Below are 14,726 nucleotides of genomic sequence, written 5' to 3'. Positions count from 1 at the left end.
CTGGATATTGATAGGTTTTGACGTACAGTCATGTGATGCTGTCAAAATGATCACGTTTTCTCAAACACATTGTTTTCATTCATGCTAAAAAAAGACTTTGAAGGCTGCTTTCCGGTACCTTCATTGCCCCATCTTATTCTGCCTAGACTGTAAGCCCTTGGTGATGCACTAGCAATCCTCAAACATTTCAGTGTCTCTTGCACTGCCCTTGTGTATGTAAATGTGGAGCTACCAAAAACAGATAGTGGAGCAATGGCATGTAGAAAGATCTGATGTGGAAAGGTCCCAGCTCAGAATTCCAACTTAAAGATATACAGAAGTGACTATTCATCCAGTGACTAATGTGTTGACTTTGGAAGGGCACTGGATGCAAATACAGATATGGATAATGCACAAGATATGACCACAAGATTTGACTCCTGGTTCTCAGGTGCCAGAATAAAACAAAACTTGCTGTTTAAAAAAAAAGGACAGTAAGCCGCTTCTCACTCATCTGGAAAAAAATATAGGTAACCCAATGGCTCAAGAAAGAAGCAGCTGAAGGCATCTAGCAACTCCAAAATCATAATTATACAGCAAAATATCAATTATAAGTCAAAGTACACACTTTAACAAATATACTCTGTGAATTTGACAGTAAATATTATAATTATCAGCTTTGCTACATGACATACTTGGATCTAAGTTTTCTGATACTGCCTTTATGGTTTCTTACTAGCCACCATTTCCCTGCTTGTATTTTAAACAGTTTGTACTGGGTGTGCCATTGTGGGAACGTTACCTATGGAGAAGCCCATCGCTGGGCCCTCACCTGTGAGACTGTGATGCCACATTTCTTGGCTAGCTCCTCTTTGGCTTCCTCACTGGGATAAGGGTTGCTGAGATGGGAGTAAAAATACTCATTCAGGATTTCTGTGGCCTGCTTGTTGAAGTTTCGTCTCTTCCGCCTTAAAAAAAAATATCCCCATGTTATCACCCTTCATCAGATTAAGCTTCAAAACACTTTACAACATCATATTTTGAAACATAAATACAGCCACCTCTGGGGCGAGTGGCCAAGCTAAGGTTCATTTCTTCTTAAGGAGAATAGAAACAAAGTTATAACTCGATTACAGATGGACAGAGCAGTAGAAGTGTGCAGAATGACTTCTCAAGGCCCTGCAAGGGGAAAGAGAGGTAGAACTTGAAGACTAGCCAAATTAGCAGGTACTCCTGGGCCCACATTCTAATAACATTTGTAGTAAAATAAGCAACAAGTTGCATTAGCTTAGCAAACCACAGGCAAGCTTTCTACTACCAATCTACTGAATAGTATTCCAAGTAAATTTTTCTTTAAGATAGTGAGAACACACTTAAAGTAAGGGAATTCAACAGGATACCCACAATTAATTCTAAAAGAACAAACTGCCAGGATGGAGTTGGTCCAGAGGATGGTCTTAGTCATAAAGAGCATGGGAATAGACTTAAAGACTTTATATATTTTGGAAGAGAGGGGAAATATGTTAAATACATTTAAATACCTCCATGGCATAAATGCTCACAAGCCAAATCTCTTTCAATTAAAGGAAGCTCTGAAATGATAGAGCTTGGGATGTAGTAGAAAGGTGATAGACCCAGGAATAACTGAAGGAAATACATCTTTATGATGCATGGAATAGTCTCCCAGTAGAGATTTAAAAAAGACTGAAACAAAGAAAGCATCAGACAAGCATGCAGCATCTCTAAAGGAAAGGCAGGGATAGTAGGTATGCATGGGCAGACTTGATAGGCAATATGGTCTTTATCTGCTGTTTTGTATGTTTGTGTGTTAGTCTGCTGCTGTACAGTCAACTATTTAACTTTACACAAGCATAACGTGACCATTTTTTTTCCCCTCAAAACGAGACAGGACCCCCCCCCCCCCCCCACACTCCCCGGACTCTTAAGCATTACCCATTTCCCTGTGCACTACTTAATATACCACAAATCAGTATAATAATAATAATAATAACTTTATTTTTTCTATACCGCCATAATCTTGCAACTTCTAGGCGGTATGAAAGAACATCTAAGGAATTATAAAAATAATCAAATCAAGGGGATAGGGAACACAAACTACAGCATAAGAGGCCAAGAGGAAAACAACCTCAAACAACAGGGCATGACACTGAGGCAAAAACTACAGCATTTATTTATAAGAGGCAGAAGAAATGAGAGGAACACAAGGGTATGGAGCTGTGAACATTACCCAGGTCTCAGGATAATCTTAAAGGAGATATACCTATAACCGATTCTGCCTGTATGTGTGGGTGGGTAGCCTTCTGAGCCAACAGAGGGACGGGACCAGGCTTAAGGGCTACCTTAAGGAGTTTCTGGGCTAGAGCAAGGTTTTGCATGTGGAGGGATTATGCTGGTGTTTCCTTGGACAAGAGGACCCTGCGCCCCCCCTCCCCGGCGGCTGCCTCCTGTCCTGATGTCTTCTGGCAGCGGCAGGCCTGCCTGGTCCAATGCTGCTCACTGAATGGCTGCCGCCAGTTCTCATGGGATGGGGGGGGGGGTGTATTCACTACGGTAATTGTTCCTTCAGCAGGTTCCTGAAAACAGGACATTTCAGTGTCCCGAAGCTGTGCTTGGGGACGACGGAACAGGCTACCTAAAAACGGGATGATCCTGCTTAAAACAGGACATAAGGTCACATTACACATGCACCATCCTTAAGTCAAGGAACAGACTTTTTATTCAGGCTGCTAACGTCTAAAATACAATACAGACTTCACCCTTGTAATCCCAGTTAAAACAATGTTATTTTAGGGTCTACTTCTGAGTCTTTTGTCATAATTGGAGAGGTTCTCCCTACCTCTTCTCAGACCATTCAACTTCTGCAGGTGGCTTTCTTTACTTTGACCAGCTTTTAAAAACAATATCAACAAAAAGAAAATAGCTCACACCAGAGTATTAGGAAGCAACACAGTTACTAAAAATCCTTTTCTTCTCACTATTCTTCCTCAGCATGCCTTCACTAGGGATTCAGCTGCAACCTCTACGCTTCTGCAGTTTATCCCGCCCCCATGGTCTCCAGTGGCCTTTCCTATGATTCTTGGGATTTTTCAATTTAAATATCTCAAATGTTTAAACCACTGGTTTAAATAAAGCTCTAATCCACCCAGCTGTCTGAGGGATTTAGCTTTAAACCTAAAAATAAAGCATTTAAAGTAAGCAGGGCTATCAGACAAAACAACTCTCTCTTTGTCATCTTCCCACCTTTCTATTTGAGACCTTCTCTTTTCAACTCCTATGAGAAATGCTTAGGACAATGGTTGGCAAACTGCGGCTCTTTAGCCACTTGAGTGCAGCTCGTGGCTCGTGCCCAACCTGCTTCCCTTCCTCCCTGCCCTCCCCCAAGCCACTGCTGCCGGGGAATAGGCCGCCACCATCCGGGAACAGACCACCGCCGAGTTCTCCCTGTTTCCCCGCTGAAGCGCAGGGCCGAAAAACTCTTGCCACCCGACGTCAATTCGGATGTCAGAGAGGAGTTATGGGCCAGCCAATCGCTGCCTGCCTGGCCCGGAACTTCCTCTCCGACCTTAGAATTGACAGGGGCGAGAGTTGGTCGGCCCTGCGCTTCAGCGGGAGAGCTCGGTCAGAACTCGGCAGCGGCCTGTTCCCCGATGGCGGCAGTGGCAGCCTATAGGCACTTGTTCAGGAAACAAACAAAATCAAGGAATGCACATGTCCCAGTCATATTGAGGGTAACTTTTATAAAGAGGAGCTTTATTTTAAGTCAACTTTATATAAAGACAAATAGTTGCCTAGGTGTGTTTATACTAGTGCAGGGAGGGAGGGAGAAAGAAAGAAAGGGGGGAACAGGGAGACAGAAACAAAGAAAGAAGGGAGACAGACAGACAGAAAGAAAGAAAGGGGGCATGGAGAAAGAAAGGGGGCATGGAGAGAGAAAGAAAGAAGGGGGCAGGGTGAAAAATAAAAAGTTGGGTGAGGGAATGAGGTCTGGAGGAGAGGTTGCATACAGGAGGCTGAAAGAAGGGAAGAAATATTGGATGCACAGTCAGAAGAATCACGAGACAACAAAGATAGGAAAAATGATTTTATTCTCAATTTAGTGATCAAAATATGTCCGTTTTGAGAACTTTATCTGCTGTCTATATTTTGCACTATGGCCCCCTTTTACTAAACTGCAATAGCGGTTTTTAGCACAGGGAGCCTATGAGCATCAAGAGCAGTGCAGGGCATTTAGCGCTCCCTGCTAAAAACTGTTATCACAGTTTAGTAAAAATATTTGTCTATTTTTGTATAGTTGCTACTGAGGTGACATTGCATAAAGTCATCTGCCTTGACCTCTTTGAAAACCCACGGAATGTTAACATTATTAATATTAATAATTAACATTATTAATATTAATAATTAACATTTTCTCTGTGTACAGCGTGCTTTGTGTTTTTTTAAATTTTATTGTTGGTAGATCATTTTGACTTGGCCACGAAGGTAAGGGGGAGGGAGGGAGGGGAGCTGCTGAAAGACATCTAGTAATCCTTGCAGGCTTGCCTGTGCAGGGAATTATTTTTGTAAAACCATGCTTAGAGAAGCCCCAGAACGAATAGCGAAGGGCGAACACAAGGCGGTTGGGGGGGGACTCCAGGGCACTAGGGCAGGATGGGAAGGAAAAGAGCTAGGCAGGGATAGGTGGAGGGGAGGGGCAGCGGGAGATTTGAAGAGCGGACTCTCCCAGCGCAGCCATTCTTTTGTTTTGTTATGTGACTGGCATTATTTAGACTTTAATTTCTATGAATGAATAGAATGGAATGATATAAAATTGCTTGCTTGTTTTTATGTGCGTGCGCTGAAGGGAAGTGGAGAGATAGTGGGTTGAGGATGCTGAAGGGAAATGGGGAAGAGAGATTGGGGAGAAGACACTGATTTATAAATTGACAATTGTACAGAATATTGTTTCTTTTTATACTTTAATATAAGTTCAGTATAAAACTATTCGAGGTTTGTGTGGATGGGATCAGATGGTTTGCGGGGACAGGGACCAAGCTCATAGGGACAGGGCAGGGATGGAGACAAATTTTTTCCCCATGTCATTCTCTAGGCTCTGCCACGAATCGATTTCATCGGGTTGACGTAGCCATTGTAGTGCAAGCGGGCACAGGATATGGCTCTAAAAAAAAATCTTAATCGTTGTACTGCTGATTTTGGCTCTTTTGACTAATGAGTTTGCCTACCACTGGCTTAGGGGAAAAGAGGTTATCAGACTACTCCCACCTTAAGGTCTACCCTTCTCACATCTCAACTCCCCTCAACGGTATAAGCTTCTGTGCACTCAGGACTAAAGTCTGTTCCCTCTAACTCTAGATTGGAGCCATCTAGGGTATAGCTGGAATTTACTCTTTTCTCTCCACAGCTCTCAGGTAGAGTGCTCATCCAACTAGTTTTCAGCCCTGCCTTGGTTGCCTAGTCAACTGACAATTTATTCAGCAAACCTGAGCTAGAGATAGGTAGAGCATTATATCTCTCTTAAAAGATTTTTAATGTTCCTTTTTTCGAGGCTGCTGCGCACTGTGCAGATGGCTTCAGTGATGCATCCACCAGCACACCCAAGTCTCTCTCAAGTCTGCTGTCTCCCAATAATGCCCCCCCCCCCAATTTGTAGTTGAACAACGGGTTCTTTTTCCCTATATGCATGACCTTGCATTTTTCCACGTTAAAGCGCATTTGCCATTTGTTTGCCCAGTCTTCCAGCTTGTCCAGGTCCCTTTGCAGGTCCTCACACTCCTCCCTGGACCTAACTCTGCCGCACAGTTTGGTATCGTCTGCAAATTTTATAACCTCGCACTTTGCCTCCTTTTCCAGGTCATTGATAAATATGTTGAAGAGTAACGGCCCCAGGGGAGATATGATAGAGACCTTCAAGATCATGAGGGGCATAGAGAGGGTGGATAGGGACAGATTCTTCAGACTGAAGGGGACAACAAGTACGAGGGGGCATTCGGAGAAACTGAAGGGAGATAGGTTCAAAACAAATGCAAGGAAGTTTTTTTTCACCCAAAGGGTCGTGGACACTTGGAATGCGCTACCGGAGGAAGTGATCAGGCAGAGTACGGTACAGGGATTCAAACAGGGATTGGACGAATTCCTGAGGGATAAAGGGATCGTGGGATACTGAGGGAGGAGCTGGGATGTAACACAAGTATAGAAAGCTAACCAGGTAATAAGTATAGAAACCCAACAGGTTGTGCATGTGCAAGACCGGAGGGTTAGGACTTCGATGGGAAGATAGGACTTCAATGAGAAACCAAGGTGGCAAGGGAGCCCCTTCTGGTGATTCAGACAGGTCGTGACCTGTTTGGGCCGCCGCGGGAGCGGACTGCCGGGCAGGATGGACCTATGGTCTGACCCGGCGGAGGCACTGCTTATATTCTTATGTTCTTATGTTCCTCTAGCTGCTTCTCATTCCAGGCTCTTGTGATCTGTTTTGTTTCACTCCTCCCTCAAGGATCAGACCAACATTGCCAACAGTCCTTCGCCCTTAAGAGGACTACCTCTGTTCTAGGTAAGACTGTGTTTCCCCAGTTCTTTTCTGTCACCTCCTTTAGAAGATGGGAGCTCATTGGGGTTTCAAGGGGGCTAATCCTTCCGCCACTTCAAATCTCCTGACTACCTGTGTTCCAATATTCTAAACACTTACACTCGTATGTAGTATGCAAATGTTAATATGTACTTGATAGAATTAACCCATTTAGTTGAAAAGTTTTGTGTAGAATTCCCCCCATCATAAAGGCGAGGCTCCCCAGTGCCCCAAGTCTGATGATCTTCAGCTTTCTTTTATACAGACTTGATCCCTTACAGCAGCCTCAATTCCACAACCAGCTTGCAATCCCTTCCTAGTCTTCATTTTCCTCCTCCCTGACCCCTAGGCAGGTTCAATTCCCAGTATTCTCTGTCTCCTTTTAGAGTGGATATCGCACAGTTTTCTATTTCTCTCTCTCCATCCTAAAGAAAGAATCCCCGCTCCCAAATTTTCTCTCTATCCCTCTTTCTCAAACCCTGACCAGGCACACAAATCTCTATAATTTTCTCTCAGCCTCCCCTGATTTCCATAGCTTGCTTACATTCACACCTCTCCCAGCAAAACATTTCTAAAGCTCTTTTTCTACAATTTTTCAAACCTCTCCTCCACAGTTCAGTCACACATTTCTCTCAGCCCCCTTTTCCACCGCATATCACCCCATGGCTCTCTCTCAATGACCAAAGATCCCCCTTTCCTGGAAACCAATCATATGCTAGAGAATGACACAGGGACAAAGTTTGTCCCTATCCCCACCCTGTAGGCTCTGCCTTCATCCTGTCTCAGCAGGCTCCATCTCCGTCATTGCCCCTGCAGACTTTGGTCCTCATTTGCACCAGTCTCAAACACTTATGATTTTATATTTAAATCTTTTAATTAACATACAAAAAGAGACAATATTCCATACAACTGTTTATAAATCACACATAGAGCCTCCCCAAAGATTCAGTTGGCTATGTTTTTACATCATCTAGGAAGGTAACTGGATTGTTTTTCAGACATGGGTGTAGAAGAGAACCTAAACTGTGAAGTGGATGAACAGGAAAAGAAGTGTCTATTAAATGTTGGAAATGTTCCTTGATGCCAGCATCAATGGATAAATCTGTTGCAGTAATAATAAGATGTTTGAGCAGCTGGGTAGAGAATGACATGGGGACAAATTTTTCCCCGTCCCCCGCAGGAGCTCAATTTCCCTGTCCTATCCCTGTGAGTTTTGTCGCTGTTCCTTTCCTGTAAGCTCTGCCTTAACCTCACAAGCCTCAATCACTTATGATTTTAAAGTGTTTGAGGCTTGTGCAGATGAGGATGGAGCTTGCAGGAATGGGGATGGGACGGGAAAATGAATTCCCGTGAGGAAGGGGAAAATTTTTTACCCGTGTCATTCTCTACAGATAGGCACATTATGGAAGGACTTTGCAGATGGTAGGAGTCTGATCAGCAGACAAGACACAAAGGATATCATTTAAGAGTAATTAATTTAAGTCCAAAAGCAGCTTCTGAAGTTTTTTTTTAAATCATTGAATTGAGTTGCCGTCTAAGATGCGTTAAGTTTTTACATATTGATATTAGTCTCAAGTTTTTAGAGAATGACTTGGGGACAAAATTTGTACCTGTCTCCATCCCTGCAGGCTCTGTCCCCATCTCCACCCCACAGGATCTGATCCATTTTAGGCTTTCAAAACCTGCTGGTCATCCAAAAATAAGGGATAAGGCTTTACTATGGCTCTAACTACCTTAAGACACACATCTGAACTGTCCCAGATCCACTGAAATCAAGGTTTGAATAGTCTCATGCAGAGGCAACACCTTCACCTTCCATGTTCCCACCAAAACAGAATTACCCATCTTAGGAGCCTCTATAGATTGTGAGACTGAAATCTCAAAAATTTCCAGATTTTGGTGATAAAAAATGATAAAATTCTCTTCCTTAAAAAGACAGACCGCTGTAGAATCATTCTCATCTTTGCTAGGAGCTCTTCTTCCTGCAACTGCAAAACCGATTCCAGGGAAATAAAAGCTCCTAAACTTGATGAGAAGATTCACTCAAATTGACCGGCAAAGATGAGAGGGCAGTTGAAGCAGAGAAATGAGCCTCATCAAGCTGTCTGCTTCTGAATCACTAAGCACCTCAGAAGAATCCTATTGTAAAATGGCAGCTCTTCTCACACTATGCCCTGCATTGCTGTGGCTACAAACATACTGTGTCTTGATCCAATCCAAAAAAGTTCTTCTTTTCTTCACCATGCTACTCTCCCTAGCCCTATCTCTGAGAGGAAATACTGTAACACGTTGAATAGTCCTCCAACTGGGAGCTTCTAGCCAATTGAAACGAACATGATCCGTTTCTCTGACCATGATGGAAATTTGGCCCAGTGCTTTGGCTTTCCCCACAAAATAGCAAGCTGTTGGCTCAATGCAGAACTGCTACGTCAGGATCCCTAACCACAGCTAGTAGGCAACATTCCTCCCAACTCTCCTAAAGAAAAAAAAAGAAGTTGCTGCTTCACGGCATGTTCCATGATTCACAGGCCTTTTCTGTCTCAAGCACTGCTGGAAACTATGCCAGAATTGGGTCAAGAAAAAGAGGAAGGGGAGGGGGAAAAGGGACCCCTTCAGGAAATGCACAGTCTGCCTATCTTTATCTGCTTGCGAGAGAAATAATGAGCATAACAGGCTGAATACTGCCCTTTTAGTCTCCATCCCTATCCGCTGGCTGGTGAGTATGACCCACAGATTCTGTACTGATCCAGTATGGAAGTGAAGGAAGGAAGGATATAGCACAAGGGCAATTTGAGGGTGGTATTGAAGAGGGACAATGTGAGTGCACATATTGTAGGGGAGGGGAGAGAAGTGAGAGAGCCTGATTCCTGATCCTATTGCAGAATTTTGTACAGGAGGGGAATTCTTCAATGTATAACAGCACTACATTTACTCAGGAGTAATATGAAGCATCTATTGAAGTGGAAATTCAGCCCTGGTTTCTTGGCTATTAGTGTGTTGATTTAACTTTAAGGCTCCTTCCCCATCCCACACCTTTTTAGGTGCATTTTGTTCTAACAATGGCACCTACTAGATGAGGTCTGCTCACCTGTTGGTGCCTGTCTGCCTGCCTATATGCACAGATTAGTTAAGCACAGTAGTACCCAGACTTTGCCACCTGAAAATGTCAGATAGAAAACTGTTGCTGTGGGAGCTCCAAACCCCATAAAATGAGAAAGTTCCCTGCTGTAGTGGCAAACACATGTAGGGATACCAATTCCCATAAACAGGAAAGGGAGGCCTTAGAACATAAGAATAGCTATAATGGGTCAGACCAATGCTCCATCAAGTCCAGTATCCTGTTTCCACAGTGGCCAATCCAGGTCACAAGTGCCTGGCAAAAACCCAAATAGTAGCAACATTCCCTACTACCAATCCTAGGGCAAGCAGTGGCCTCCCCTCATTTCTGTCTCAATAGCAGACGATGAAAAGTTTGGACAATTTCCTGAAGGAAAAGTCCATAGCCTTTTGTTGAGGCAGAAATGGGGGAAAGTCACTGCTTGCTCTGTATCGGTAGCGTGGAATGTTGCTACTTTTTGGGATTTTGCCAGGTACTAGTGATAGAGATTGGCCACTGTGAGGACGGGCTACTGGGCTAGATTGACCATTGGTCTGACCTAGTAAGGCTATTCCTGTGTTCTTATGATATTTCTTTCAGGAACGTATCCAAAACTTTACTTTAAAACCAGCTACGTTAACAACCGTTACCACATTCTCTGGAAATGCGTTCCAGAGCTTAACTATTCTCTGAGTGAAAAATATTTCTTCCTATTGATTTTAAAAGTATTTCCCTGTAACTTCATTGAGTGATCCCGTCTTGCAATTTTTGATAAGCAAAAAAATCAATTCACTTGTACCCGTTCTACACTACTCAGGAACCTCTTTAGTTTTTCCTCTTTATCATCTCAGTCACAAGGAAGTTTGAATGGTGTAGTGGTTAGAGCTACAGCCCCAGCACCCTGGGGTTGTGGATTCAAATCCCACACTGTTCCTTATGACCCTGGGCAAGTCACTTAATCCCCCAGTGCCCCAGGTACAGAGTGTGAGCCCGCCAGGACAAAAATGCTTGAGTACCTGAATAATTTGTAATCCACATAGGATATGCGGAATATAAATAAATAAATAAATAAATAAAACACCATCTGTTTTGCCATATGAAATATGGGTGCTGTATTTTTTTGAACTTGCATGTACAATTGATATAATGAGTTTGTGGTGGCATGGAGTTAGGATGGGATGATCTATTTTTTGATCTGTATTTAATGTATGTCTGTGTGATTTAGGTGAGACTGTATTTGTACAGTTATGCATTTTTATTTTGTGTAGTTGTGTATTTTATTAGGTATGTGTTTTTGAAACCCACTTTGTATAAAGCGGGATATAAATAAAACCATAAACTATTCTTTGATTCTTTTCTAATTCCATTATATCTTTTTTGAGATATAGTGACCAGAATTGAATATACATAATACTTAAGGAGAGGTCACACCATGGAGCGAGCGATACAAAAGCATTATAATATTCTTAATCTTATTTTCCATCCTTTTTCTAATAATTACTAGCATCCTGTTTGCTTTTTTGACTTCCACCACATTTCAACACTACATCTCCTAACCCATACTGAAAGGGGTCTAACCACTAGTTGTTCCAATACAGCATTCTCAATCACATTTCCAACCATCAGTAAGATTGAGATTGGCCTATATTTCAAGTTTTTAAGTTTCAGATTTTATTAAAATTTGTTACCCCGCTTATCAAATATCTAAGCAGCTTACAGTTATAAAATATAAATTAGTGGGATTTACAAACACATAGGGGTCCTTTTATCAAGGCGCGGTAGAGGTTTAACGTGCAGAATACCGCGCATTAAACCGCCTGCCGCGCTAGTCGCTAATGCCTCCATTGATCAGGCGTTAGTTTTTTTGTTTGCCGCGGGGGTTAGCACATGATGAAATGTCCAACGCGCTACCCCCGCTAGCGCGGCTTGATAAAAGGACCCCATAGTTACATAATATAAACACTCAATTGATATTAAGAGACTGACAGTGCCTACTAGGGGTGAATTACAATATTAGATAGGAAAGGAAGACAGAGAGAGTAAGTACACAGGGGAGAGGGTATTTACAACTGTGGAAAGAGGTAGTATCAGGTACAGCTGGCCAATGCATTGCTTGTCAAATAGGTTTCACAGTAGAAATCCTCAACAACTAAAGAAAATTGGCAACAGATAGAGATGTGTTCACAATTTCTGTCAATACTGGGGACACCAACTTTGCCACCTGCTTAACCACCAAGGAGGAAAAGTATCTATCATTTATTTTGTAGGAGATAAAGTACCTACTATATCTTGTACCTCAGCCTTTGACACCTGCTTAAACTGACTTCTACCTGGATTTCCCACTCTTATCATATCTTGCAATTGCACCTCTCCCATTTTTTCTCCAACATTTCTGTCTTGGAAAGCAAATACTGGGGAAAACTCCTCAGCCCATGGTACTTCATAGCCCTTATCAACATCACCCGTCAGGTACTGCACTGTGTGCAGAGATTGAAAAGAATTTCATGAGCAATGCTTTGCATGCTTTCTCTGCATGTTTGCCTGAAATGTATGTTTATAGTTACTCTGAATTTTACTCAACTAGCACAACTTAGAGAGAACATTGCTCCCCATATGAGAACCATGCTTTTTATTTTTTTAAGAGGAGGGAGCAGTAGGGGCACTTTTTAAAACAGCAGGGAAGGACTCCTTCACAGTCTACCAGCTGCCTCCCCGAGTACCTTACTTACTGATGATATTATGCACAATGTATATACTGTACTTGAGAATTATGTACCAAAAACTTCAAAATAATGAATGTCAAAATAATAAAACATATTAATAGTATTTACAGTATCCTGAAAATATATGTAAGTACTTGGCTCCCAATGAACCCTAGCACTTCAATCCAGCATCTTCCAGTTGACTATTGCTACCCGATTCAGGAAAAAATATTTTGATTCGATTCAACCTAATGAATCAATTTTTGATTCAATTTTCTTGCCCAATTGGGTGTTTTTTTCCAAACATCCTGGTGGGTTTATTTTATAGCCTCTTCACCCCCTTTGCCCTCTCCTACTCACACTGGCGCTGTGGTGTAAACAAAATAAACAAAGAAAAAATACTTTTCCTCTCTCTGATAAATCCTAGATCACATTTGTGGTCTAATACCAGCTCTGGCAGGATACAAATTTCAAATCTGACACATTGTAATCACAAAACAGAAAATAAAATTTCTCTATCTTTTGTTGTCTGGTCATTATTCAAATCATGTTGGTCCCAGGCTCTGCGACAAACATCTTCTGATAACTCACTTGCCAGGGTCTCTTGCCCATTTATTGTTTTCTTCTTTCTCCGTAGTAATTATCCATCTTTCACCTCTGTCCTCCCCTTCCCTCCTCTGAAGATCTGGCATCTTTCCTTTTTTTGTCTCTATTCCCGTAGCTGCAGCAATAGACCCCCACCACCCCCAGATCCACCATCTCGCCTTTTCTCAACTACCCTTTCATCCAGCATCTCTCCCTCCTTTCTCACCACCCCAGGGACCACCAGCTCTCCCTTTCTCTTTCTAACCACCATCCTATCTAGTATCTCTATCCCTCCTCTCTACACTATCCCTTGTGTACAACTTCTCTCCCTTTCTGTTCCTTCCCTCCCTATATCCCATTGTCCACCATCTCTCCATCTCCTGTTTTTAGATCCATTATTTCTTCTATCCCTCCCCATGATCTCCCCCAAGTTTATCTCTCCCTCCCCCAAGTCCATCTCCCCCCTCCACCATCCATCTTTTCCCCTCCCCCAAGTTCATCTCTCCCATCCATCTTTTCCCCATCTCTTCCTCTCCAGTCCACCAACTCCCCCAAGTTCATCTCTGCCTCCCCCAAGTCCATCTCCCCTCTCCATGATCTCCCCCAAGTTCATCTCTCCCTTCCCCAAGTCCATCTCCCCTCTCCATGATCTCCAAGTTCATCTCTCCCTCCCCCAAGTCCATCTCTCCTCTCCATGATCTCCCCCAAGTCTATCTCCCCATCCACCATCCATCTTCCCCCCCACCAAGTTCATCTCTCTCTCTTCAGTCCATCAACTCCCCTGTCCATCTCCCCTCTCCATCAAGTTCATCTCTCCCATCTATCTTCTCCCCATCTCTCCTTTTCCAGTTCACCAACTCCCCCAAGTCCATCTCCCCTCTCCCCCATCTACCTTTATTTTGACGTTACGACATATTGCTGGTGGCAGTAGTGATTTAGCGATCCACTCCTGTCACTACTCCTTGCATATTCTCTCCATTGCGGCCCACCTCAATGAAAACTTCCACTTTTGCATGGCTGGGGAGAAGAGGATAAATATTTCCAGCTGGGAAGGAGAGAGCCTTGCTGCCGCCGATCTGCACGCAGAGGTCCATTCGGGCTTTCCCTCTGCCACTGGAATCCTTGCTTCTGATGTAACTTCCAGTTTCACAAAACTGGAAGTTACATTAGATGGAAGGACTCCGATGGCAGAGGGAAAGCGCAAATGGGTCTCTAGCAAGGGGGCCGCCGAATTGGTAAGTTTGATTTTTTTTCCCCCAAAACAAATCGATTCAAATCAATTCACCCGAAGTGAATCGGTGAATTGACTGGAATTGCAAATCGGGCAGCACTACTGTTGACCACTGTAACAGAAATCCAGAAGTTGCTGGAAACTATGAAATAATATATCCTTTATAATAAAATCCTATCCTCTATAATAAAATCTGTTCCTTCCCTCCCTATATCCCATTGTCCACCATCTCTCCATCTCCTGTTTTTAGATCCATTATTTCTTCTATCCCTCCCCATGATCTCCCCCAAGTTTATCTCTCCCTCCCCCAAGTCCATCTCCCCCCCTCCACCATCCATCTTTCCCCCAAGTCCTTCTCCCCTCACTTAGGATGGCGTGTTCCCTAACAGCATGATGGTTCCCTCCATGCCGAATTCCATTTTCGAACACGGAGGCAGGGAACATGCTGGCAACTCCCCCCTCCCGCCCTCACTCACCACCAGACAAACCACTGCCGCCGCTGATTCCATAGGTGTCGGAACGGGGAGGGGGCACAGGGGCCATAGCCTC

The 14,726-nt window shown here is 43.3% G+C and overlaps 1 protein-coding gene across 7 annotated transcripts in view; it reads right to left on the bottom strand.

Annotated features, from left to right (window-relative positions):
* Positions 1-14,726, bottom strand: part of PBX1 (PBX homeobox 1) — a 1,291,292-nt gene that overhangs the window by 330,661 nt on the left and 945,905 nt on the right. For all 7 annotated transcript variants that reach the window (XM_033960105.1, XM_033960106.1, XM_033960107.1 and 4 more), the window contains exon 5: positions 812-947. In XM_033960105.1, the coding sequence (XP_033815996.1) occupies positions 812-947 (136 nt within the window). The remainder of the gene's footprint in view (positions 1-811; positions 948-14,726) is intronic.

Source organism: Geotrypetes seraphini, chromosome 10, assembly GCF_902459505.1.
Source record: "Geotrypetes seraphini chromosome 10, aGeoSer1.1, whole genome shotgun sequence".
Classification (NCBI taxonomy): domain Eukaryota; kingdom Metazoa; phylum Chordata; class Amphibia; order Gymnophiona; family Dermophiidae; genus Geotrypetes; species Geotrypetes seraphini.
This window is presented reverse-complemented; position numbering and strand designations above follow the sequence as displayed.